The sequence below is a fragment of the Bos mutus genome, chromosome 25 (genome assembly GCF_027580195.1).
Source record: "Bos mutus isolate GX-2022 chromosome 25, NWIPB_WYAK_1.1, whole genome shotgun sequence".
In the NCBI taxonomy this organism is placed as follows: Eukaryota; Metazoa; Chordata; class Mammalia; order Artiodactyla; family Bovidae; genus Bos; species Bos mutus.
The window spans coordinates 8,246,243-8,271,987 of NC_091641.1; the positions used below are offsets into that span (position 1 = coordinate 8,246,243).

The window sequence follows — 25,745 nt, forward strand, 5'->3', positions numbered from 1 at the left end:
GATATTTAAGTCTTCTCCGCGGCGCGGAGCCGCGATGTCTCCGGCGGCTGCGGCGGCTGGAGGAGGCAACCGACGGCGGCCGATAGCGAGTGTCAGGGAGGGCCGCGGCTGGGGCTGTGGCCGGCCGGCCGGGGCGGCGCTTCTCGGCCTGTCGCTGCTCGGCCTCGTGCTGTACCTGGTGCCGGCGGCGGCTGCCCTGGCCTGGCTGGCTGTGGGGGCTACTGCGGCCTGGTGGGGACTGAGCCGCGAGCCCCGAGGTTCGCGCGCGCTCTCCTCGCTCGTTTGGAACGCGCGGCGTCAGCGAACACTGCTCGCCTCGCCTCCTGCCAAATCGGCAGCAAACGGAAATCTCTTAGAGCCGCGGAGCCCGCTCGAAGGACCCGACCCCGCTGAACTGCTCCTCATGGGCAGTTACCTGGGCAAGCCCGGCCCCCCGCAGCCTGCCCCCGCCCCGGAGGCCAGGGACCTGCGGGAGAGGCCGGGCCGCCGCCCTCCCGTCCGCACCGCGTCGCCGGCTCCGTCGGCGCATCCCCAGCGTGTTCAAGTTCACCCTTCCCTTCCCACTTCTCTTCTCCGACCCTCCAGGAGGCCTTCCTACCGGTAAGATAACCCTGATCTTACCCACAGCCTCTCTCCTCTGTTGCCTGGCTTTGAGTTGAGGACTTGACTTTTAAATCCGATTTTCTTTTCCGTTAAGTCCAAAGTGGATTCTGTGTCGTTTTGTCCTCTTAGTCACCCTGATGCGTGTCTACTCACTCCTGTCCGCCTTTACCTTTGGAATGAGATGTAATGCCACAGTGGTTCCCTTCCTTTCAGTTCTTAAAACCATATGAATTTTCATGCAGTATAGATTTAGCAGAATACTTGATAAACAATTAACTATCCCTGTCTCTCGTGAAAATATATTTATTTTTCAAGTGTAGTTAAAAATGATTTGTTAGATCCATCCCCCCCGCTTTAGATCACTAATTGAAATTCTGTGGTTTAGCCAAGATCAAAGAGGTGTTCCCAGGAAACATCTCTTTGATGAATAAAAGTTGATAAAGATGATTCAGAAGAATACAAAAATTTGATGAAAATACTAGTCATGAAAGGTACATTTAGTTGAGAAGATGAACATTTAGGTGTTTAAAATGTTTGACTTTGAGTATATATCACTGACATTGCATAAAAGATTGAAGCATCTTGAAAAGTTCCTCCCTGCGTCCCACACTTTTCTTCCATTGTAATTTACTTGTGTGGGCAAGGTTTTCAATTTCCCTCTCCAATTGTTGGAAGTCCTAGTAGGGACAGCTGTTACGCAGCTGTCACTTTCTGCCCTTAGATGAAACGAGGGAAAGTTGCCATGAACATACTGTGTGTTCTGTGTTGCCTAAAAAGTTTAAAGCGTCTGAAAAATATCTGAACCCACATGGTTCTTCAATCATTTAAATTTTCTCATGTTTCTTCAAGTTTCTTTGGTATCTCCCATTCTCCACAGGGACTGTGGGACTTTATCACATCGGTTTGTAGTAACACCTCGAAGGCGCTATCCAATCCAGCAGGCCCAGTATTCCTTGCTGGGGGTGCTTCCCACAGTATGCTGGAATGGTTGTCACAAGAAGACTGTGCTGTCTGCTCGTAATTCCAGAATGGTGTGCAGCCCCGTGACAGTGAGGATTGCGCCTCCGGATAGCAAGCTGGCTCGTTCTCCAGTGTGAGTGTTGTCAAACGTCTGTATTTCCTTTATTCTTTTCCGGTTATTTCTCTGACAAAGGAGAAAGAGAAATAGCTGCTTATTTGAATGAGAAATCCCAGATTCTAGTAATTGAACCATCTTTTGGTTTCGTTTGCCTTAGACTGTATCTTTGATTGCCTAGGGTGATTTCTGTGAGTGTGTAAAATTATACTTTTGTTTACTGGTTAGCTTCTGATGTCCAGTGACTGAACTCTGTGCTGTGTGGCTTGGTAATTAGAATACCTTGATGTTGGAATCGTGTCTTTCATTCCAGACCAGAACAGATGATCAACTCAACACTGTCTTCACCGTCGACCAGTGCCCCAGATCCGTGTGCGAAGGAGACTGTGCTGAATGCCCTCAAAGAGAGAAAGAAGAGGACAGTAGGGGAGGAAGACCAAATGTCTGCTGATGGCCAGGAAAATAAAAGAAGGTAACAGCACCAGCAGAGTAATTAACAGGCTTCTCCCATGGGCTTCCAGGTTTTGTTGAAATATAGGGTCACTCTCCAGAGATACACAAACCAGCTCCAGTTTGTGACCCTTAATAGATTCCCTTCTTTGGTTTTCATAGAAGTGGTTGATAATAAGGTCTTAAATTAGTGCTGTTCATTTTCTGAGACACATGTTAGATAAATTTTGTAGTTTGCTTTTTCCGTAAGTACTAGAGATAAGCCGGCAACTATCAGCCAGGTTAACCTTGTGCTTTTGATACAAACCAGTTAAACTTTATTTTTGAGAGCGCATGCTTGCAGTCTTCCCCTCAGAGTCTCCTGGTGTTTAATTATTTGGGTAACCACCAATTTCACTGTTGTAATTGTGCTGAGGGGAATGCTTGGCAAACAGAAGTGAGGACTAGAGTATGGTAGATATGTCAGTAATGGGACTAAAACCACCTTCATTATTTGCTTTTCTGTATGGACGATGCAGTAAACAGTTTATTAAGGCTTTAACAGGCTTTGCAAGGAGTCAGTTAAGGATTCCAGTCGTTTTTTTAGTTCAGTAAATGGAGCACCCACTATATGTCAGAGCCTATTCCAGGTACAGTAGATAGAGCTTTGAACAAGATAGAGTCCTCATGGGTTTGAGAGAGACCAGAGAAAAAGGATAATAAAAATAAACAAGGTAATCATAGATTATAAACAAGTAGAGATAAACAGAGGGTAGTGAGAAGGGGGCTTCTTTATATACGGTGGTCAAAGAAGTGTTCTCTAAGGAGACAGCAGCCTCACACTAAAAAATCATTGGCTCCATTACCTAGAGAAGATTGTTCATATCCTACAGGGTAAAAATTGGTCAGCTTTGATACTTCAGATAACAAAATTGAGTAGGGAAATATTAATGCAAGTGTATTTATGTCATAGAAAGATCAGGTAATGATGACTAGAAATAAATATGATTGGCATGTGAGCAGTTTGACCTAAAGTCAACTAGCTAAGCAGGAGTGGCAGGGGGTGAGGAGGTGTGGAGGTGGGAGAAGAAATAACTTTATGGTTCATCTAGGTTTCTCATGTTCTCCAGGGGGTAATTTTTCTTGACCCTAGTGAGCCTATACTTGAGGATTCTATATTACCTTTCCCATGATAGGAATAAGTGATAACTATGTGCACCATGCAAAGCCCTTCTATGTGATAGGTCAAGTTTTTCTTTAACAGACTTGTCATATTAACCTGTAGAGCACCACAGGAGTGTGGGTTGACCCCTAAAATGTTGTTTTTGTTTTTAATTTGGGTATGGTAGGATGGTAAATTTGTGATTCTGATACTTCGGTGAGAAATTAGCAAATAATTGAAACAACTTAATAGTTCAAAAGGTCTTGAAATATTTTCATATTTTGCTTACTGCCCTAAATCTTAGGATAAATTTAACTTTTGGAATCTTTGTGGTTGAAGCATCCCTCTTTTTGTCTCGCAGGGAACCTGCGCTCCATAGAAATAATATAAAGTCCCAAGAATATGGGAATATGATTTGGGGCCGGGGGAGAAGTAATTTCATTTAATTGAGAGTTTTTTGATTTGTCACAGACGCCATGATAGCAGTGGGAGCGGACATTCAGCGTTTGAGCCCCTTGTGGCCAATGGAGTCCCTGCTTCTTTTGTGCCTAAGTAAGTGAAAATCCGTGGATGAGATGTACACTGTTTGGAAAAGGGGCTTTATCAGAATTAATTGTCCCGTTGACTTTCTTCTTTGCTTTTGTATTGCTTTATTAATTCAGGTTCACATCTTTGAAATCAGAGAGGAACGTTTTGAGTAGCTTGCCACAATTATCTTCTAATTCCTTTTAATGTTTTTTCACTAGTATGGACAAAATATGCTAAAGCTAAGAGGGTTTATAAATATATTTAATAACCAAGTGTATGAACAGATGCTCACAAGGTTGGTGCAATGGATAAAATGCGATGATATGAAATTGAAGATAAAATATTACATCTCTACATTTGAGTTTAAATACATTTGAGAAAGAATTGATCCGCTTAATCTGAGCTAGTAGTATAGTATGGCTGCCCAGAAAGCTAATGTGCTCCTATCTATGCTGATAGAGCAGAAACTGACATGAGGCTGGGTAGTGACAGTCCTGCTTCTCTAACTTCTGCTTGGATTGTCAGTGGAGTGTATTTGGTTTGGTGTACTACACTGTAAGAGAGGATGTACACCAAAATCTTATGGGGTGGTGGACGAAGGTGTATAAATACTAGCCCAGAGATGAGCAATCTCAAGGAGAATAAGGAAATTTGGATATTGGTGGCTCAGAGGGTTAAAGCGTCTACCTACAATGCGGGAGACTGGGTTCAATCCCTGGGTTGGGAAGATCTCCTGGAGAAGGAAATGGCACCCCACTCCAGTACTTTTGTCTGGAAAATCCCATGGACAGAGGAACCTGGTAGGCTGTAGTCCATGGGGTCGCAAAGAGTCAGACACGACTGAGCAACTTCACTTTCACTTTAACTTCACTCCAAAAAATGGAAGGACTGTCAGGTCAAAAAAGAAAAACAACTTGCTCAGCACAACTCCAAGTAGTATCCATTGGCGAGTGTATCCAAGTTAGAGGGAAAAGCATTTTCATCCAGTATAAGAACAAACTGGTCTGTGGTTTGGTATCATAACAGAGATTGAATGGCTCTTCCATAGGAAAGAGGTATAGGGAATTTCTGTTTAGTTGAAAGTTTAGAAAAAATAGTTCATTCCTCTTAACTCTGATGTTTTTTTTTAAAGTTTTATCCAGTTATAATTGGCGGATAATCTGCCTGTTTAAAGTATACAGTTTGATAAGTTGTGACATGCATACAGCTGTGAAACCATCACGACAGTCAAGATAATGAACATACTGTCACTTCCAAAAATTTTCCTGTGTCCCTTAGTAATACCTCCTTTCAGCTTGCCCCGATCTCCAGGTGTCCGCTGATTTGTTTTCTGTCATATAGATTAGTGTGCATCTTCTAGAATGTTAGGCAGTGGACTCACACTTTTGATTTTTAAAATACTTGACTTTCTTTTCCTGACTGTCAGATATATTTAGCCAAATTGTTAATAATAAAATTAAGAGCATTTTTTTAACTGATTTTTTTTTTAAAGAAAGATTCTATGTCCATGGACAAAACCTTAAAAAAATGTCTTTAATAATGCATCCAACTGTCTTCTCCCCTTCTTCTTAGGCCTGGGTCTCTGAAGAGAGGTCTTAATTCACAGAACTCAGATGATCACCTGAATAAGAGATCGCGCACCTCTTCTGTGAGCTCCTTGACAAGCAGCACGTGCACAGGCGGCATCCCCAGCTCCAGCCGCAACGCCATCGCCAGTTCCTACAGCTCCACGCGTGGTCTCTCTCAGGTACATTCACCCTGTGCTGTGGGAGACATGGGTTCCCAGCACTAATTAATCGATCAGCCAGTGTTCACTCCCACCTTCTACCATCAGATAGTGGTATTACCACTAACAGATACAAACACTCTAGTGATAACTACGGACCAGTGGAGCAGAATAGAAAGCTCTAAAAGTAGAGCAGTCGTGTGTGGGAACTGGGTACAAGACAGAGCTGTTACTGCAGATAAATGGGCGAGAGGTGCATAACTCAGTGGATGATACTAATTTTATCAACAGGTAGATCAAGTAGTCCAGATTGCATTGGACCATAAAAGAAATTTATCCTCTGGGCGTTGAGAATTTGATGAAATTTTTAAAATGTTATCATTCTCTTTTTTAGAAAGAGAATGTAGTATATAGCTTAGGGAACAGAGCAAGCTTTGCTACCACACAGATATCCAGATGTGGGTTCCAGTCTTGGCTCTGACAGTAGCTCTGGGGCTTTGGGCTAATCAGTATTTCTCATTTCTGAAGGATTATTGTAAAGACTGAAGGTAGTGTTTGAAAAGTACCCATTTCAGTGCCTGTTTAATAATCTATAGTAGCCAAGTAAAAAGAAAGCTTATTGTGGAGGAAGATTTTCGAGGGGAGAAAAATTTTGAGTTAAGTTAATCCAGAAGGCTCTTAGAGTGATGTAAATGAAAGATGAAGGTCTCAGTTGTAGGGATGCTAAAAGGACAATAACAGCCTTTACCTTGAGCACTTTCTCTGGGCCAGCCCCTCTACTAACCAAGCACTTTACATACACTTCCTCATGTAATCATGACAGCAGGCGTATTAAGTATACACTCATTATCCCTATTTTAAAAATCTTCTTATGTCAGATTTCAAACGTACACAAAAAGAAAATGCCATGACAGACCTCCATGTAGCTTTACTAGTTAACAGCATTTTGTCAATCATGTTCCATCAACCTCTGCCCCCCATTTGTTTTGCTGTTAACGTTTTAAAGTAAATTGAGGACTTCCCTGGTAGTCCAGTGGTTAAGAATTTGCCTGCCAATGCAGGGGACATGGGTTCAGTCCCTGGTTTGGGAAGATTCCACGTGCCGCAGGGCAACAAGTCCACACACCACAGCTAACGAGCCCTGCTCTGGAGCCCGCCAGCCACAGCTAGAGAAGTCACCACAAGGAGAAGCTTGTGCACTGCAGCAAGACGAGTCCTTCAGAGCAGCGAAGACCAGCACAGCAAAAATAAATGCACAGACATGAAGACAAGTTAAAATAAGCAAAAAACAACAAACTGCAAACATGTCATTTCAGCTATAGGTCCTTCAGTATATTTTTAGATTTTTTTTCACATTAATAAGTACAATACCATTATTCCTCTTAAACGATTTATAATAGCTATTTAATATTAGCTAATATCACTTCACATTTAAATTGCACTTACAACCATAAACTGTCTTATTGCAGTTACACTGTTTGAATCAGGGACCAAAAACCAATTGATGACATTTGGTTCATATTTCTCTTAGGCTCTTTTAATCTATACTACTACTGTTACTATTTTTTTTTTTTTCATGCTTTTGAAAAAAGTAGATGGTTTTGTTCTGTAGGATTTCCCATATTTTGGATTAAGTTTGCATCATCATGGTGTCATTTTAACTTACACTCTATCCCCTGTTTTCCGAGGCTTAATTACATATAAGTTCAGTTAATTTGGCAGAATATTGCACAGGTGGTACTGTGTACTTCGATTTTTTTCTTTTTTTTGGTACTGTGTACTTTGGGTTAGGGTTTCCCAGGTGGCTCAGTGCTAAAGAATCTGCCTGTCAATGCAGGATACCCCAGAGACATGGGTTCAATCCCTGGGTCAGGAAGATCCTGGATCAGGAGGAGGAGATGGCAACCCACTCCAGTGTTCTTGCTTGGAAAATCCCAGGAAAAGAGGAACCTGGGGGGCTACAGTCCATGGGGGTCACAAAGAGTCAGAGATGACTGACTAACCACACACACACGTATTTTTGGATTGCATCTTGTCAGGAATAGATGAAGTCTGGTGGTTTCCTTTTTGATGTTAGTATCAGTCTGTGGGTATTGCCACTCTAGTCTGTTTTAGAAGGTTTAGCAGGTTGCAAAATGGGGATTTCCTTGGTTGTTCAATGGTTAGGACTCGGTGTTTTCACTGCTGGGGCCCCAGTTTGATCCCTGGTAGGGGAACTAAGATCTAGCAAGCCTTGTGGCATGGCCAAAGAAAGAACAAGAAAAACGGGCTTCTCATGCATTGCTGGTTGGGAGCATCACTTGGTACAGTTCCCTACAGGGCGGGGTGGCAGCGTTATCAACAGTAGAGATGCACATGCCCTTAGATCCGGCAGGTTTACTTTTAGGAATTAACCCTACACATACAGTCAGAGACATGCATGAGGATGTTGATTGTGCCATCGTTTTAATAGTAGAAGCTGGGAAGCAATGTAAGCATGTCTTTTTCAGGGACTGGTTGAATAACTTACCATATTTCTGTAAGTTGAAATACTATATAACTGTTAAAAAGAATAGGGCAGTTTTAATAGGTACTGCTGTAAATGGTCTCAAAGTATATTTTTTAAAACGCATAGTGCAGCGCTGTGTAGTGTCCTCTATTCATCCTGCGATTTCTTTCATCTTTTGATGTGTATAGAGTAATTTTGACAGGATATATTAGAAACTGGTAATAACTGTTGAAATAGGAAGGAAATTTTTACTGTGTACTTGTTGGAATTTGTTTTATTTTTTGGCCATGGTGGGTCTTCGTTGTCTGTGGGCTTTCTCTAGTTGCAGCAAGCAGGGGCTGCTCTCCATCGCTTCTCGTTGCAGCGGCTTCTCTTATGTGGAGCACAGGCACTAAGGTGCATAGGCTTTGGTGACTGCGACACATGGGCTCAGTAGTTATGGTGCACAGGCTTAGTTGCTTCACAGCATGTGGCATCTTCATGGGCCAGGGATTGAACCAGTGTCCCTTGCATTGCAAGCACATTCGTAATCACTGGACCACCAGGGAAGTCCCCAGACTACCCTTGATATCAGGGAACTCCGCGTGGTGAAGACAGATGTATGGATAATTATCATATAATGATAAATACCACTCATGTTACGGAAGTCATAAATGTCATGATAATGTATTTTTAAAAATAAAGTTAATGAAGTAAAACTGAAAATTTAATGAGACCAAAACTAAACTAGTTTACTAGGTTGTCTTCGTTGGAACAGTTTCTTAGTTGACTTTTATTGTTTCCATAGATAATATGGAGCAAACTTGTACGTACATCTTAGCTCTAAACTGTTAAGTGATTGTGACATCCTTTTTTGTAACATAATGCCAAAAGTACATTCTTCCGTTCTACTTTTATTAGTTAGCATGCCATTAGTTCTTCATACTTTTTCTTAAGTTACTTAAAAGGAGATGTTATATGCAGTGATGAACAGAACTTTATCAAAGGTCGGATGATAAACTATCAACCAGGGTCAATCTTACTTGTATTTGACTTTTAGCTGTGGAAGAGGAGTGGTCCCAGTTCATCTCCATTCTCTAGCCCAGCCTCATCCCGCTCCCAGACACCAGAGAGGCCAGCAAAGAAAGTAAGGTAAGGTAATCAGGTCCATCTAGTCAAGGCTATGGGTTTTCCAGTAATCGTGTATGGATGTGAGAGTTGGACTGTAAAGAAAGCTGAGCACCGAAGAATTGATGCTTTTGAACTGTGGTGTTGGAGAAGACTCTTGGACTACAAGGACATCCAACCAGTCCATTCTAAAGGAGATCAGCCCTGGGATTTCTTTGGGAGGAATGATGCTAAAGCTGAAACTCCAGTACTTTGGCCACCTCATGCGAAGAGTTGACTCATTGGAAAAGACCCTGATGCTGGGAAAGGTTGAGGGCAGGAGGAGAAGGGGACGACAGAGGATGAGATGGTTGGATGGTTCACCAACTCAACAGACTTGAGTTTGGGTAAACAGGAGGTGGTGATGCACAGGGAGGCCTGGTGTGCTGCAGTCCATGAGGTCGCAAAGAGTCGGACACAACTGAGCGACTGAACTGAATCCATTATTATTTGCTGCATGGATTAATGAGAGGGGCAGGAAAGGAGGGACATTTACTTGGCTCTTGGGTTTTCCTCAGCTCTGATTTGGAGGACTGAAGAAATCAGCATGTAGAGGACAGTGAACTGCCCACCTGAGTCGCTCTCATCTCTTACCATTCTTCTGTTCCCAACTGTAGAGGCCTCTGGCTCTCTCCCCGACACTGTACTGTGAGTGATGGGGGTGCAGGAGTAGAGACCGTACGGAACAGAGCAGACAGAGTGGATGATGTCAGTGGGCAGCAGACTTCACATTCTGGACTCCAGCCGCCCCTCTGGGTACCTGTGGTCAAATTTAGGGATCAGACGTGTGACTAGAACTTTTAGGAACTTGGTGGGCTGTAAGTAAGGTTTTGAAAAGTGTTGATGTGTGGTTGTTTTAAGACAAAGCTTTCTCCATGGCTTCCATAAACTGCCTCCATTCATTTCTATTGGGATTTTCTTTTGACTTCTATTTTTTTTTTGTCCTGGCCTACTGAGGTCCTAAATCATGGTAGTTCTAGACCAGTTGGTAGGCAAGCAGGTATAGGAAGTTATCCAGTACTTTCTGTCAGCAAATCTTTCTAAACTTAATTGTGCCTTTTTCTCCTACAGAGAAGAGGAGCTTTCTCATCATTCTAGTTCTTCAACTCCATTGGTAACAGACAAGGAGTCCCAGGGAGAAAAGAGTAAGTTGATGAGTGCAGTAGAGCGGCTATTGGTGGAAGTATTGAGCATTGCTTTGTCAAGGGCCTGGTGGATACAGAGAGAGATGTTTCTGTCTTTCAGAGGTTTATAGTCAGGTAAGGGAGAAAGGTGACTCAGAGAAATACAGTATAATATGTGATAACAGTAGGCTATGGATAAGTTTAGGTTGAGGTATCTGTGAGCAGTCCAGATGACTATTGTCCAGTAAGCAGTTTTCTGGGCTTCTCTGATGGCTCAGTGGTAAAGAATCCACCTGCTAATACAGGAGACACAGGTTTAATCCATGGGTAGGGAAGATCTCCTGGAGAAGGAAATGGCAACCTACACCAGTATTCTTGCCTGAAAAATCCCATGGACAGAAGACCCTGGCAGGCTACAGTCCATAGGGTTGCAAAGAGTTGGACATGACTGAACAACAGAAGTAGTTGTATACTTTGATTTGGAGCAATTCTCCCTTTATATCCTCTTGACTATTAGAAGTAGTCTAGCAAACACCATCCAAGAGCCCAAATCATGGAAAATAGAATCTTTCAGAGATACCCAGTGAGAATTCCATGTTAAAAACAGGAGATAGATAACCTGTCCATTTCTGGCAGAGAAGAAGATTAAGTCTTTCTTTAGTTGCAGATCCAACCACAGGGAAGAAGCAGAACTCATGGAATTCCCCATCAACACCTGGCAGCTCCGGGCAGCGTAAACGGAAGGTTCAGCTGCTGCCCTCCAGGCGAGGAGACCAGCTGACCTTGGTATGGTCCTGTCCCTCTACTTCTGCCCACCCCAGCTTAGCTCTACCTTAGGAAGGCTAAATACAGGATTCTTACAGTTTCTCCTGATTAACAACTTCTTTTTCTCTTTGGTAGCCTCCACCTCCCCAGCTTGGTTATTCGATCACTGCTGAGGACTTGGACTTGGAAAAGAAAGCTTCGTTACAATGGTTTAACAAAGTCTTAGAGGATAAGACTGGTAAGGAATATAGATCAGTTTCCCACTCCAGAGAGGCTTTGTCTCCTTGGGTTTTATTTTGGTCTTTCTCATGTGGGAAATCCATTTGGGCCCTCAGTGGAATCTGGAGAATGGTGAGCATTGAAGGGAAACCTTTGTGAGTTGTACCGAGGCCCCAGACTTCCCGTGCTCCGTGATACGCAACTGGAAAGAGTTCCCAAACAGTGTCATCTTTTCTTTCGTCCCTAGACGCTGCCTCGACCTCTGTTACCGAGGCCCCACCTGCCGGTCAGTCTTCCTTCACTTTGACCCTGCCTGCCGCTGGGACTGCTTCATCCCCAACCACCCTCCAAGCCCCTAGCGCTAACCCACTTTTGGAGAGCTTGAAGAAGATGCAGAATTCCCCGGGGCTACCTTCCCTCCCTGGTGAGTGGGAGAGCTTACTTTGTTTTGTTTGTTTTTTGGTCACACCACACAGCTTGTAGGATCTTAATCCCCTGACCAGGCATCAAACCCAGACCGCTGCAGTGGAAGCGTGGAGTCCTAACTACTGGGCTGCCAGGGAGTTCCCAGGAGAGCTTGCTTTGGCGCGTGTGATGACATCAGCCTTGGTTTAGGTAGAAGTATAAGTGCCAGCACCTCCCTGGTGGTATATGGGTGGGAAGAGTCTACCTGCCAGTGCAGGGACTCAGATTTTTTTTTTTAATTAGTTATTTTAATTGGAGGCTAATTACTTTACGATATTGTGGTGGTTTTTGCCGTACATTGACATGAATCAGCCACGGGTGTACATGTGACTGTACTCACATGTACAGGGACTCAGATTTGATCCCTGGTCCGGGAAGATTCCACACCCTGCAGGGCAGTAAGCCCACGTGCTCTAGGACCTGTGAGCCACAGCTGCTGAACTTGGGTGCTGGAGCCCCTGCTTCACAGCGAAAGAAGCACCACAGTGAGAAGCCCACGCACCACAACCAGGAGTAGCCCCCGCTCGCTGCCACTAGAGAAAGCCCAAACACAGCCAAGTAATTTAATAAAAAAATTTTTTAAAGAAGTAAAAGCACCATGCTCATCAATTCCTGGGAATTGTCCTAAAGGCTAACCCTGTTCTAGCTCCTCCAACCAGAGCTGGTGCAGGCCTAAGCGCTTTAGAAGTTGTCATCAGTTTTAGGGAAGGGCTGCAACACTCAGAGCTGAGGGAGGCAGCTTAGTTTTGGTCGCCAAGTGGCTCTTGACTTGAAACCCAGTCCCTCAGCTCCTCTGAGCCTTGTTTGTCATCATCTGTAAGATGAGAAAATAACGCTGACCTCGTGAGGTATCCCGGAAGTGTCAGTGATCACATGGTTAGGATGTCTTATCCCACGCTTAGACTACGGTCACAAGGTAACATTACTCTTCTCGAAGTTGCCAAGGTCTGTTGCTGTTCAGCCTTCCTGGCACTGCATATACACACACTCCTCTGCCGCACTGTATCGTATCGTAGAATGTGTCAGGTATCAGATGGCTCAGAGACCACCACCTCATTCATGTTATATGCTCTCTACTTGGACCTGGCAGGTGAATACAGGCCAGTGCATCTTTGTTAGCTGTATAAGGTGTATCTAGATTATTAAGTGGACTTAAGTTCAGGTGATTGGAATTTTCTTCATTTCTGTACATGTAATCCCCAACAGGGCCCACTTTTTATCCTTTTCTGAAGTCTTTCTTATGATCTGTGAAGGGTGGAGATTACGAACACTGGCCTGTTTTCAGGAATGAACACTTTTAAGTTCTGTGACATGGATTTAGTCGTAATTGTTGACTGTTGAATCCCGAGCACTGTGCTGGGCTTTGAGCACCGTCACATCTGAAGTATTCCAGATTTGCTTTCTCCACTTTCTTTCCCACAGAACCTGCTGGAGTGACCACCACTGTGGCCGATTCGCCACACCGTCACATCTGAAGTATTTCAAATTTGCTTTCTCCACTTTCTTTCTCCACAGAACCTGCTGGAGTGACCAGCACTGTGGCTGATTCGCCCCCGAAGACACCCAGTCCTCTGGCCTCTCTGAGCTCCTCACAGTCAGGAGCCCTTCCAGCCACCTCCTCCGACTCCAGATCCACCACTACTGTCTTGGGGCTGACCCCGGCTTCTTCCCCAGGACCCGTCACCGATGCCGCCAAGTCCCCTCCGGCCCCTTCGGCTGAGACGTCCACCAAATCCCAGGCCCTGTCCACCCCGCCTCCCAGCCCCAAGCAGAGTATCCTGTTTGGAATGCTGAGCACCCCAGCTGCCAACCCTCCTGCTTCTGTAGCCCCTGCTGCGTCTTCAGCATCGCCCATGTTCAGGCCCATTTTTGTGGCCCCCCTGAAAAGCGAGAGTGGGGACCCCTTGCCCTCTAGCCCTTCCACGGTCACGGCTGTGGCATCTTCCAGCTCGGCCCTCCCCACGACTGCCAGCAGCACAGCCCCCGCTTTCAAGCCAATCTTTAGCAGTGTGGGGCCACCCACATCTGTGCCCGGGCTAACTCCCTTCTTGAAGCAAACAGCTACTCTGGCCACTACCACGAGTGCCCCTCTCTTCACCGGCCAGGCCACTGCCACCTCCACAGTGACTTCCGTGACCACAGCCAGCACCTCCACAGACTCTGCTCCGAAGCCCTCGTTCAGCTTCGGTGTGAGCAGCGTGACCAGCACCCTCAGCAGCGTGACCAGCACCACTGCTTCCGCCTCCCAGCCCTTCCTCTTTGGGACTCCCCCGACTTCTGGTGCCAGCTTCACCCCAGCTGGGGGCTCCATATTCCAATTTGGCAAGCCTCCCGCCATGCCCGCCTCCACATCAGTCACCACCTTTGGCCAGTCACTTCCCAGTGCCCCTCAGACAGCCCCCAGCAGCAGCAGCAGCAGCAGCACTGGCTTCGGTGGTTTTGGCAGCAGCCTCAGCACCTCCGCTCCAGCCACCACCGGCCAGCCCACGCTGACGTTCAGCAGCACCGCCACCCCAGCCTTCAACATTCCCTTTGCCTCGGGCGCCAAGCCCCCTCTCCCATCCTACCCAGGCGCCAACCCCCAGCCCACCTTCGGGGCCGCTGAGGGGCAGCCTCAGGGGGCTGCCAAGCCGGCTCTCGTGCCCAGCTTTGGCAGCTCTTTCACTTTTGGTAACTCTGCGGCCCCAGCCCCGACTGCGACCCCAGCGCCGACCCCAGCCCAGCCAGCGTTCGGCGGCGCCGCGCAGCCGGCGTTTGGCAGTCTGAAAGCCACACCCTCCGCCTTCGGCACCTCCGCCACCACCCGGCCGGCCTTTGGCAGCGCCACAGCTGTTTTCTCCTTTGGTGCGGCCACCACCTCTGGCTTTGGCGCTACCACCCAGACTACCAGCAGCGGGACCAGCGGCTCGGTGTTCGGCGGCACGACACCATCGCCCTTCATGTTTGGGGGACCAGCCACCCTGGCTGGGAGCGGGGCCTTTGGGATGAGTGTGGCCACCCCGGGCACCGGCGCTGCCTCTGGAGCGTTCGGCTTCGGGGCAGGACAGAGTGGGGCCACTGGCAGCACAGCACCTTTTGGGGGAGGCTTGAGTCAGAACAGCTTGGGCACGCCCAGCCAGACCACGTCCTTTGCCTTCAGTGTGACCAGCACGCCGGACAGCAAACCTGTGTTTGGAGGTATGATCACGAGTTGACTTGGCCCACTGGGCAGCGTCCACTCTTTGGAGCTTTATGTAGGGGTAGTAAGGAGATGGGCATTAAATGCATCAATACAGTATCAGTTTCTTGGTAAAATACGTTGATTACTGAGTGCAGAGGAATGCCTTTCTGAGAAAGTAATGGACTTAATCTCCGAGACTGTGACGAGGAGGGTTTGGGGTGTGGGTGGAGGCGGGTGTGAGAGGGCCTCGCAGGACCTCCCAAGTAGTCGCTTCGGAGCTGGGGAGAGGGTGTAGCATCATAGGCAGCGTCACACGCTCACGATGTTGTGAGTGAGGCCCGTCAGCACTGCTGTTTTCCCAGCCATGTTCAGTTGTGACATGTAGGCCTGAATTAAGTGGTAGCTGGTGAAGCCAACCTGTTGAATCTGAAGCAAGTACAGTGGGATGGGTGGTGGCCAGGTGTTCTGGGGAGGTGGGCGCAGAGTCAGTGCCCATGGGGGAGGTGGGGTCTGGAGCAATGGTGGTGATGAGGTGGGAGAGGGAGGGGAGGGAAAGCTTGAGTGGCAGAAATCTGCCTTCCACCCCCCCACCACCCCCCAGCCAGCCTCCCCCTACATGAGAAGGCGAGGCTGAAGGGACAGCAGGACTGGTTGGGGAGTCCCAGTGGGCCTCAGGGGACCCATGGGGCAGAGAGGGGAGGACAAGCGAACAAGGGGAGAGACAACGCATCTAGTCCTCAGGGGGCAGGTACCTCAGGGGGCAGGTAATCGGGCTCAGGCTAAAGGCGGAGGTCCACTGAGTCGGCCCCTGTGCTGGGTTTGCTGGCCGAGGGAATGCAGGGGCCCTGCTCCTTAGGTGGCCAGAAGCCAGCCCTGCCGTGGCACCGCTGGCAGCCAGCTGGGAGGCTCGCCCAGCGTAGCAGGTGTGAAGCTCGGTGCTGTCCTTCAGTGGGGGGACCCAGAGCCCAGATATCCTGCGGGAAGGCCCTGCCAGGAGCCGAACTCCCTCGAGGCTCCTCCCCCTCTGCTCCCCAGCCTGGTCCCTACAGCTCTCTCTCTCCATCCTAGGCACCTCCACGCCCACCTTCGGTCAGAACACCCCAGCCCCTGGGGTGGGAGCAGCTGGCAGCAGCCTCTCCTTTGGGGCGTCCTCAACACCTGCCCAAGGCTTTGTCGGAGTCGGACCTTTCGGTAAGTGGCCAGTGTGACCTTGTCTCCTCTCTGGAGAGGGGTGGGGCGGGCTGGCAGCATCCAGCTGTCTGAGGCCGATCCAGGAGTCCAGCACCGCCCACGTTTGGAGTTGGGCAACTGACCACTCGGAAGCCAGGTGAAAATGTTGGTCCAGGCCTTGTTCCCAGACTGTCTGTGGTCTTGTGATTTTGCATTTTTAACCAGTGCCTCTCCCAGAGGGATTGCCTTTTTCCAGCACCCAGTGTTCTTTAGAGAAGTGCTCCCGGGTCCCAGCCGCCCTCATGAGATCTTGTTGAATCTTTCCAGGATCGACAGCCCCTTCCTTTTCCATCGGTGCGGGATCCAAGACCCCAGGGGCTCGACAGCGGCTACAGGCCCGGAGGCAGCACACCCGCAAGAAATAGCCTTCGTCCCTCCCCCAGCCCCCCACCACCCCTTGCCCAAATCTGGACCTCGGCACCTGCTAGGAAGAGCCTCTGATCCTTCTAGTTCCGTCAAGCAGACCAACCCCAGGCCTCTGGCTTCAGCCCCCAGGGAGGTAGTGGCAGCATCCGGGGCTATTTCCCTCTTTCAGGAAGCAGAAGCCCCAGGTTGGGGGGCCATGGGGGGAGGGACGTGGCAGGGCAGAAGCCTGTTACCTTACTTGAACAGTTGAACTGGTGAAGCTGGAGAGAACTAAAGAAACATCTGTACATACTGCCCACTTCCTTCCCCGACGCTCGTGTAGTGTGTGAGCTCAGGCAGGCAGCCTGCTGCCCGCCTTCTCCCCCGAGAGCCATCTTGGCCGGAGGCCAGCAGGTCAAGCCCTGCCACCTGCATCTCTGTGCACTTGATGGGTTGGGGTGGACCGTCCCTGAAGCCACACCGGGCTTGGCTTGGCTGTACAAGTGGCTTTCCCCCTCCAGTCCCATGAAGACTCTCTTTCCCCACTTCTTGCTGCTCCATCCCTCACCGGTTCCTTGCAGGGTCGATTCCTTTTAAAATGGTCCTGAGTCTAGCTTTGCCTTGGAGACCCCAGCTCCAAGGGGCAGCTCCTGCTGTTCCACTTCGTCCTGCCAAGTCCGAGCTGACCTTTCACCTCCAGCCCACTCTGCCAGTTTGGCCCCTCAAAGCTTGGTGGCTCAAGACTGTTAGCCTGGCAGACCCAGGGGTGGTGCCTCCCTTGGGAGAGGGAAGCTCTTGGCACAGGCAGGACACCCCCCACACAGCCACCCCACCCTGCTGCTTTCAGCTGCCGGCTCCCCCATCATCCCCGTTGACCTCACTGGGCCCGTCTGCCTCTCCGGGATCGTCTGTTTAAAGCTTTGTCCTGTGTTGTTTTGTCTGATGCTCACGTCTGTTGCTCTTTGAATCGAGTTTGGAGGAAGAATTGAATTGTGTGAGTGGCGGCATGTTGGTAGTGCCGGACTTATTAACTGTTGCTCGTTTCTGGGGCCTTGCTAAGCGACGTGGACAGTGGCGCCACTGCGGCTCCAGGTGCCGAGCCTTGAATTCTGACATGGTGTTTCGACTTTAAGGGCTGGCAGCCCAGGAGCACGGGGCCAAGGGGAAGGGCTTCTGCCCTGTGCTCGCCCTTTCCCACCTACCTAGCCTCAGTGTCTGTAGTATACGGTAGAAACCCTAAATTAGTGAACCATTTTAAAATTGTTGTCTTCCTCCCTCCATCCCTTCCCTTCTCCCTTTGTTCCCAAACCCCTTACCCCAGGCCCATGAGCCTTGCTGCCATGCCCATCCTCTTTGGGAGAAGTATGAATGCGTGTGTCTAAATTAAAAGAAAAAAAAAATATTTAAACATTTTTTAACAATAAAAATTTATTTTTGTATTTAAGCTAAATTGCCTTTTAAATTCCTTCAAGCTTGGTTCATTGAGGTGGTTCAGTATAAATGCTATTTGACTAGAAATTAGTTGTGTAGAGTTAAGTTATGCCTGTGTGAAGAGGAGGCTCAGGTGCTGTCCCAGCAGCATTCCTGAGGGACTTGAGCTCCTTCTGGAAACAAAATGTAATTCTTATTTTATGAATAATGTGATGTAGGTGTAACTAGTCCCCTCCCCTTTGTGACTGAGGGTGAATGGTTCGTGGCGGGGGATGCGCCTCCACACCCCGAGAGCTCTGTTGTGTGTGGAGCTGCGGGGGGCCTGAGTCCCGAGTACCTGCTCGGATGGGAAGGGGCGGGCACGGGTCTAGAAATCAGGCTGCTGCCTATACCTCACGGAAGGTAGACCCTCGGCTCGATTACCTCAGCTCCACAGGCAGGACAGCTGGTTCAGGAGCCCCCCGTCCCGAGTGTGAGCGCGGAAATGTGGGTGTGGACACGCACGTGCACTGGACAGGGACGGGAGACTGGGACTTTCCATTATACACGAAGACTGAATTCCTGTGAGTCTAGTTGGAATTTTTAGTATGAATGTGAGATTTTTCTCCTTGCTTATGTCATTAAGAATAAAAAAAACTGTGATCTATCGTAGACCATGTCCTGCGTTTTATTTTTGTGAGCAGCAGTGCGTCACCCACAAAAGCACAGCCCAGGGAAGGGGACCCAAAGCAGAGGAGTGTCCTCTCTCCAGCTGGAGGAACAGGGTTCCCGGTCTTCTTCCTCTAGCCATGACCAGACTGCCATCTGGGGCCTGAGAGGAGTCGGCGCTCTGCGCCCACTACGTGCCAGGGGCAGCCGCCGCTTTCCGCCGCCTCTTCTTCCCCTTTGGGGCTGGGCTGGGCGTCAGCTCTGACGCTGCTGCTTTGGCTTGTGAGCCGGAGCTAGAAGAAAAGTAAAGGGAGTGAGATGTGCCCCAGTCCTCCAGCCTCTTCCAGGAGGCCCCCCGGTCACTCACCTCGGCTCCTCTACCCGCTCAAGCACCGCGATGAAGAAGCCACCGGTGAGCGTGGTCTCAGGGGAGGCCCGGAGGCAGTGTTCAGCGCCTGGAAAGGCACTGAGGCCTCGGTGCGGCCAGGAGGGGAGGACGGGAGCCAGCCTGCAGGCAGGAAATGGGATGGGCTTCTAGGTCAGAGGCGGCCCCCTCCCCCAGGCCCTGGTGGACACCCACTACCTGAAGGCCCCCGGGCTCTGCTGCAAGGCGGCTCGCACCACGTCTTCATTCTCTTCTTGGCAGACAGAGCACGTGGAGTAGACGAGGCGTCGCAGGGCGGGAAACGTGAGCGCGTGGCTCAGTGCCCGCTGCTGGAAGGCAGCCAGTGCTCGCAGGCGCTCCGGGCTCGGCGTGCAAGACTTGGGCTCCTCCAGCTGCCTGCTGGGCATCCCTAGGGAAGAGTGCTTTCAGCACAGCCAGCCCGGAAGAGCAGATTCCGCTTCCAGGAGAGCACGTCTGTCAAGCGTCACAGGAACCAAACCTCAGGCCAGGACACCCGACCACCCCTCATGCCCCAAGGTTGCTCTGGGTCTGTGGGGCCCTGGGCCGTGCTCCCCGCCATCTCACCAGAGCCGCTACAGGAGGGATCCAGCAAGATGTACTGGACCTGACAATAACGCTGGTCCGAGGGCGAGACCGCCAGGAAGTCCTGCTCGGCCAGCTCGCAGCAGGAGACCCCCGCCCGGGCCAGCAGGGTAGCCATAGACGCCAGTCGCTTGGCATCCTGGTCAAAGGCGAAGATCTTCCTAGGGAGGGGAACAGAGTTGAAGTGAACTGAGAACTTAAAGGAGCGTGTAAGAGCCCACAACTCTGACACAGTAACACGTACTTGAAGTCAAGACACGCTATTTAAATGTCTTTAAATTCTAAATTTAAAAGCTCAGTGGTCAGAAATAGCTGGCCTGGGCTCTGTGCTCCGAGGGCTCAGGGACTCACAGCTCATACCTGCCGCCCACTGGGAAGCTTAGGGAACTGCCCTAGGTCCTGAAGGGAACACTGAAAGGCAAGGCCTCCTTTCAGCCTGCAGGACTTCCTGGAATAAGTGTTCCTTATCTCTTCCTACAAAGTACGGGATCAGATCCCACCCCGCTCCTGTCTGACCAGGGCACTCACCCTTGGTTCTTGAGAAGAGCAGCCAGGTGACTGGTCTTATTGCCTGGGGCAGCACATGCATCAATGACGTGGGACCCTGGGGGCGGAGCCAGCAGCATGGCCGGGAGACAGCTTGCCTGGCAGCGCAGAGCACAGGGGCTGGGTGAACGGAGGCCCCAGGCTGACCACTCCCTACCTGTTTCCCCCCTTTCCACCCATCCTCCCTACCTTGTCTTGCAGGATGAGGTGACCAGCTTGGTACAGTGGATGGTCGTGCAGATCTGTTTGGGCAGGAAACACAAGCAACTCTGGCAGCAAGGGATCCAGGAGAAAACACTTCCCTTTGAGGGCCCTGATGTCGTTGAGGCTGCCAGGGAATACGAACTGCTTATTCCACATTTTATGCATCCTTCAAGGCCAGGTACCAGCCAGGCACGTCACACGTCACCTGACTGCTTACTGATGCGACAAATGCTTAAAACTGCTCTACTTTTAAGTATATTAACACGCTGATAAGATAGAGGCAGCAGGTAAGAGAATGGGGTTCTCAGGTCTGACTCTGTGTCCAGAAGATCCCAGAGGTGGAGGCATGGGCGCCTCAGCCTCTGTACTTCTGGAAAACGGTAGGTGGGTATTAAATGGCATGCAAACCTCGTTAAGAAAAGATTTTGCACACATTAGGCTTGCAACAGCCAGTACTATCAGAACATAACCCTGGGGAGAGGGGCCTGGTACAGGGAGGTGAGTACTGAGTCGATTCCTGATGGAAGAATTAGTACCCTGAGGAGCTGAGGTGAAAACTTTGTTCTCTAAACTATGGAGAAGCACTGTCCATTCACTTGCTCCATGTAGAAAACATGAAAATAACTCGAGAGTAACAACTCAAATGAGAAAGCTAACAAGTAGCAGAAAGAAAGAGTGAGTCGCTCAGTCATGTCTGACTCTGAGACCCTGTGGACTGTAGCCCACCAGGGTCCTCTGTCCATGGAATTCTCCAGGCAAGAATACTGGAGTGGGAAGCCATTCCCTTCTCCAGGGGATCTTCCCAACTCAGGGACCAAACCCAGGCCTCCCACATTGCAGGCACATTCTTTACCGTCTGAGCCACTAGGGAAGCCCAACAAGTAGCAGAGCTGGTATCCAAACCTACATACAGCCATCCTCCACCACCCTGGTCTCTAAGCGACACGCTGAAGGCTGACAGGGAGACATCTACAACAGATGAGAGCGACGGAGGGAGAGGAGGCCACTTCCCAGAGTTGTGGACGGACAGAACAGGAGGCAGGAGAGTGCAGGGGCGGGGCGGGGCGGTGGGGGTGGGGGTGGGTGGCTACTGAGCAGCAACCACCGTGGGAACACAGGTGCACAGCAGGCAGGCCTGGAAATGGGGCAGGGAGGCACAGCCCAGCGGAGGGCCAAGGGTTTCTAGTGAGGGAGTAAAGCGTCAGATCTGCATCCAGAACTTTCTGCACCCAACACAAAGAGGATGAGCGTGACAACAAAGTCTGGACGTGGGGAGGCGGCTGAGGGCTCTCCTGCCAGTCACGGCAGGATACGCTGCTTAAACCCAGGCCGTGTCCAGAGAAGAGAGACACCAAAGGCAGAGCAGTAAACGACCAGACAGACAGCAGGGAAGCATGTACGATAACTCCGTTTATACTCTGACCAAATGGGTGTGCAACAGTGACATCTGTTCAAACAAGGGATGCGCAAGATGCCAAGTTCAGGGATGCAAGGGTGGTTCCATATCCACAAAGTAATCAACATGTGATATACCGCAAACGACAAAAATCACATGACCATCTCAACAGATGCAGAAAAGCCATTTGAAAAAATTCAGCATCCACCCATGATAAAAATTCTCATCAAACTTGGTACTGAAAGAACATACAGCAACATAATAAAGTCTGCATATGACAGACCCACAGCTCACATCACACTCAATGGGGAAAGGCCAAAAGTTCTTGCTCTAAAATCAGGCACAAGACAAGGACACCTATTCTAGTCACTTCTATTTAATACAACATTCCATGCTCAGTCACGTCTGACTCTGTGTGACCCCCACTGACTGCAGCCCACCAAGCTGCTCTGTCCAAGGGGTTCTCCAGGCAAGAATACTGGAGTGGTTTGCCATTTCCTCCTCCAGGGGATCTTCCCGATCCAAGGATCAAACCTGGATCCCCTGCATTGGTAGGCTGATTCTTAACCACTGAGCCACGTGGGAAGCCCATTCCATGCTCAGGCAGGGTTCTAAACTCACCTGGAAGCCCGACCCTGGTAGGAGAAACCTTGTCTCTTAAAATAATCAATGGCATCTTCAGCACAGGTCTTCAGAATGTTCACTCGCACAAATCGAGGCACCTGGGAGGCTAGGAAGCAATCAGCAGTGAGTGAGCAGGAACCCGGCCCACTCCCGAGGGCCTGATGGCTATCCCCTATCTCCACAACACCTCCCAGCTCACCTGAGCCAGGCTTGGATCCCACTTCCAATAGGTCCTCATTCCGGCTCACACCTTGACGAACCTTGAGCCGCGCCAACTCAGCCTTCAGCCTGGCCTGGTGCCGCTCCAGCAGAGGTTTCCATCGGCCCCCGCGCCCTCTAAAGCCTTTTCCCAGCAATAAGTCATATACTAGCACCTGGGATGGAGAAAGGAGGCGAGAAAACCTTGAGTATGAAGATCCTGGAACTCCACAGTGCTGGAACTGGAAGAGTTGAACAGACCACCTATCAAGATAGTAACGGGTAAAAGTGAGCTACCCTGTTCAAGATCACACAAGAAATTAACGGACAGGTCACGATTTGAACCTGGTGCCTGGCTTCCCAGTCCCGAACCCCTTCCCCATGGCTTCTCACCAGGAAAAGCTCTGGATCTGAACCCTCCTCCCTTGTCAACATCACCTTTTCGTTTTACCTAAACAGAGCTTGCTGTGCTATCAACACTTTGGTCTTCTGTTCTTAATCTTTCACACAAGGCTCAAAGTTAAAGCATGTGCTGCTGCTCCTGCTAAGTCGCTTCAGTCATGTCCGACTCTGTGCGACCCCAGAGACAGCAGCCCACCAGGCTCTCCCGCCCCTGGGATTCTCCAGGCAAGAACACTGGAGTTGGTTGCCGTTTCCTTCTCCAATGCATGAAAGTGAAAAGAGAAAGTGAAGTCGCTCAGTCCTATCCGACTCTTAGCGACCCCATGGACTGCAGCCTACCAGGCTCCTCCAATCCATGGGATCTTCCAGGCAAGAGTACTGGAGTGGGCTGCCATTGCCTTCGCCTAAAGTATGTGCCCTGGGATTTCTTTGGAAGGAATGATGCTAAAGCTGAAACTCCAGTACTTTGGCCACCTCATGCGAAGAGTTGACTCATTGGAAAAGACTGATGCTGGGAGAGATTGGGGGCAGGAGGAGAAGGGGAGGACAGAGGATGAGATGGCTGGATGGCATCACTGACTCGATGGACGTGAGTCTGAGTGAACTCCGGGAATTGGTGATGGACAGGGAGGCCTGGCGTGCTGCGATTCATGGGGTCGCAAAGAGTCTGACACGACTGAGCGACTGAACTGAACTGAAAGTATGTGCACCTCCTCTCAATTCTTAAACCAGCGAGGGGCTGCGCTCCTCATTTTGGGGGAGCGACTTGCTAGCATCACACAGTGGACGGCGACGGAGCAGAGACCCTAAGGTTAGGAGGGGCTCACCCTCCTGTTGGACAGAGATACGGCAACCCACTCCAGTATTCTTGCCTGGAGAATCCTGTGGACAGAGGAGCCTGGTGGGCTGCTGTTCATGGGGTCTCACAGAGTCGGACACGACTGAAGCCATTTAGCACGCACCCTCCAGTTACCTTGGCTAGGTGCGGCCGCAGCTTCTTCTCGGCTCGCAGGAGGCCGGCGTTGGCGATCACGGCGTCCAGCACGGCGGAATAGCGCTGCGTCTCGCACACCAGCGCGTACAGCTGCTTCACGTTCTGCGCTCGGCCGAGAGAACCCAGGTGAGACGCGGGCCGGGCCGAGCTAGCCCCCTGCCGGGGCCCCCCTCCCGGGTACGAACCCCGAACCCTGCTACCTGGAAGTTGCTGGCGTATACCAGCCCCTTCAGCGAACCCTGGCGGCTCTCCACGCCGGCCAGCACGGCCGCCGCCGCCGAGTACACAGCCATGCTCCGTGCCCGCGCGAGCGCCTTTACGGCTCTGTCGCGAAGCGCGCGCGGCTCCGCACCGCCCCCACATGACTTCCGGGGTCAAAGGGCACGGGTGTTCCGGACCCGGAAGTCCCAGCACCCATTGAGGTGGTTCCAGGGCGTGTGGCAGTTCACACTCCTGTAAGGGTCTGGAGGGCAACGCAGAGACCCCGGCTGACCACTTCTTCGCAGTTCTTTGCGTTTTTCTTTCAATCCTTGCCGATATCACAGGCAAACAATGAGATCTTATTGATGTTTTAATTTCTGTGATTGAGGTTAAACATTTTCCCGTTATTGGTCGTTTGTATTTCTTCTGTTATGACATGCAGATGTCTTTTGCTTACCCCTCTACTGTCTCTTCAGTTCAGTTCAGTTCAGTCGCTCAGTCGTGTCCGACTCTTCGCGACCCCATGAATCGCAGCACGCCAGGCCTCCCTGTCCATCACCAAATCCCGGAGTTCACTCAAACTCATGTCCATCGAGTCGGTGATGCCATCCAGCCATCTCATCCTCTGTCTACCCCTTCTCCTCCTGCCCCCAATCCCTCCCAGCATCAGAGTCTTTTCCAATGAGTCAACTCTTCGCATGAGGTGGCCAAAGTACTGGAGTTTCAGCTTTAGCATTATTCCTTCCAAAGAAATCCCAGGGCTGATCTCCTTCAGAATGGACTGGTTGGATCTCCTTGCAGTCCAAGAGACTCTCAAGAGTCTTCTCCAACACCACAGTTCAAAACCATCAATTCTTCGGCGCTCAGCCTTCTTCACAGTCCGACTCTCACATCCATACATGACCACTGGAAAAACCATAGCCTTGACTAGATGGACCTTTGTTGGCAAAGTAACGTCTCTGCTTTTGAATATGCTATCTAGGTTGGTCATAACTTTCCTTCCAAGGAGTAAGCGTCTTTTAATTTCATGGCTGCAGTCACCATCTGCAGTGATTTTGGAGCCCCCAAAAATAAAGTCTGACACTGTTTCCCCATCTATTTCCCATGAAGTGATGGGACCGGATACCATGATCTTCATTTTCTGAATGTTGAGCTTTAAGCCAACTTTTTCACTCTCCACTGTCACTCTCATCAAGAGGCTTTTTAGTTCCTCTTCACTTTCTGCCATAAGGGTGGTGTCATCTGCATATCTGAGGTTATTGATATTTCTCCCGGCAATCTTGATTCCAGCTTGTGTTTCTTCCAGTCCGGCGTTTCTCATGATGTACTCTGCATAGAAGTTAAATAAGCAGGGTGACAATATACAGCCTTGACGAACTCCTTTTCCTATTTGGAACCAGTCTGTTGTTCCATGTTCAGTTCTAACTGTTGCTTCCTGACCTGCATATAGGTTTCTCAAGAGGCAGGTCAGGTGGTCTGGTATTCCCATCTCTTTCAGAATTTTCCACAGTTTACTGTGATCCACACAGTCAAAGGCTTTGGCATAGTCAATAAAACAGAAATAGATGTTTTTCTGGAACTGTCTTGCTTTTTCCATGGCCTTTATATATTAATAATATATACCTTTTATCTTAGGCTTTGCCGTTTT

At 49.7% G+C, this 25,745-nt stretch overlaps 2 protein-coding genes across 2 annotated transcripts; one reads left to right on the plus strand and one right to left on the minus strand.

Moving 5' to 3' along the window:
- POM121C (POM121 transmembrane nucleoporin C) lies at positions 1 to 18,547 on the plus strand. The gene is made up of 13 exons (XM_005892833.3): positions 1 to 600; positions 1,481 to 1,696; positions 1,992 to 2,150; positions 3,741 to 3,821; positions 5,370 to 5,544; positions 9,051 to 9,142; positions 10,229 to 10,302; positions 10,943 to 11,067; positions 11,182 to 11,284; positions 11,513 to 11,689; positions 13,246 to 14,907; positions 15,959 to 16,081; positions 16,388 to 18,547. The coding sequence occupies exons 1-13, from the start codon at positions 35 to 37 to the stop codon at positions 16,483 to 16,485; spliced, it is 3,651 nt and encodes a 1,216-aa protein (XP_005892895.2). The 5' UTR covers positions 1 to 34; the 3' UTR covers positions 16,486 to 18,547.
- On the minus strand, positions 18,546 to 24,239 carry NSUN5 (NOP2/Sun RNA methyltransferase 5). The gene is made up of 10 exons (XM_005892834.3): positions 24,097 to 24,239; positions 23,876 to 23,998; positions 22,502 to 22,676; positions 22,300 to 22,408; positions 20,268 to 20,406; positions 20,061 to 20,176; positions 19,515 to 19,693; positions 19,128 to 19,338; positions 18,912 to 19,052; positions 18,546 to 18,837 (listed from the first exon to the last, which is right to left on the minus strand). Exons 1-10 carry the CDS (start codon positions 24,187 to 24,189, stop codon positions 18,735 to 18,737), a joined length of 1,389 nt encoding a protein of 462 aa, XP_005892896.2. The 5' UTR covers positions 24,190 to 24,239; the 3' UTR covers positions 18,546 to 18,734.
- Between the last annotated feature and the right edge of the window lie 1,506 nt (positions 24,240 to 25,745).

Excerpts from the sequence above, each read along its gene's own strand:
- POM121C (XM_005892833.3), top strand. The coding sequence starts at position 35 with ATGTCTCCGGCGGCTGCGGCGGCTGGAGGAGGCAACCGACGGCGGCCG. Across the intron at positions 1,697-1,991 it reads AAGCTGGCTCGTTCTCCAGT|ACCAGAACAGATGATCAACT; the intron begins GTGAGTGTTGTC and ends CTTTCATTCCAG. Across the intron at positions 3,822-5,369 it reads CCTGCTTCTTTTGTGCCTAA|GCCTGGGTCTCTGAAGAGAG; the intron begins GTAAGTGAAAAT and ends CCTTCTTCTTAG.
- NSUN5 (XM_005892834.3), bottom strand. The coding sequence starts at position 24,189 with ATGGCTGTGTACTCGGCGGCGGCGGCCGTGCTGGCCGGCGTGGAGAGC. Across the intron at positions 22,677-23,875 it reads TGCGGCCGCACCTAGCCAAG|GTGCTAGTATATGACTTATT; the intron begins GTAACTGGAGGG and ends TCTCCATCCCAG. Across the intron at positions 19,053-19,127 it reads CAGAGCCCGGGGGCCTTCAG|GCTGGCTCCCGTCCTCCCCT; the intron begins GTAGTGGGTGTC and ends TCCTGCCTGCAG.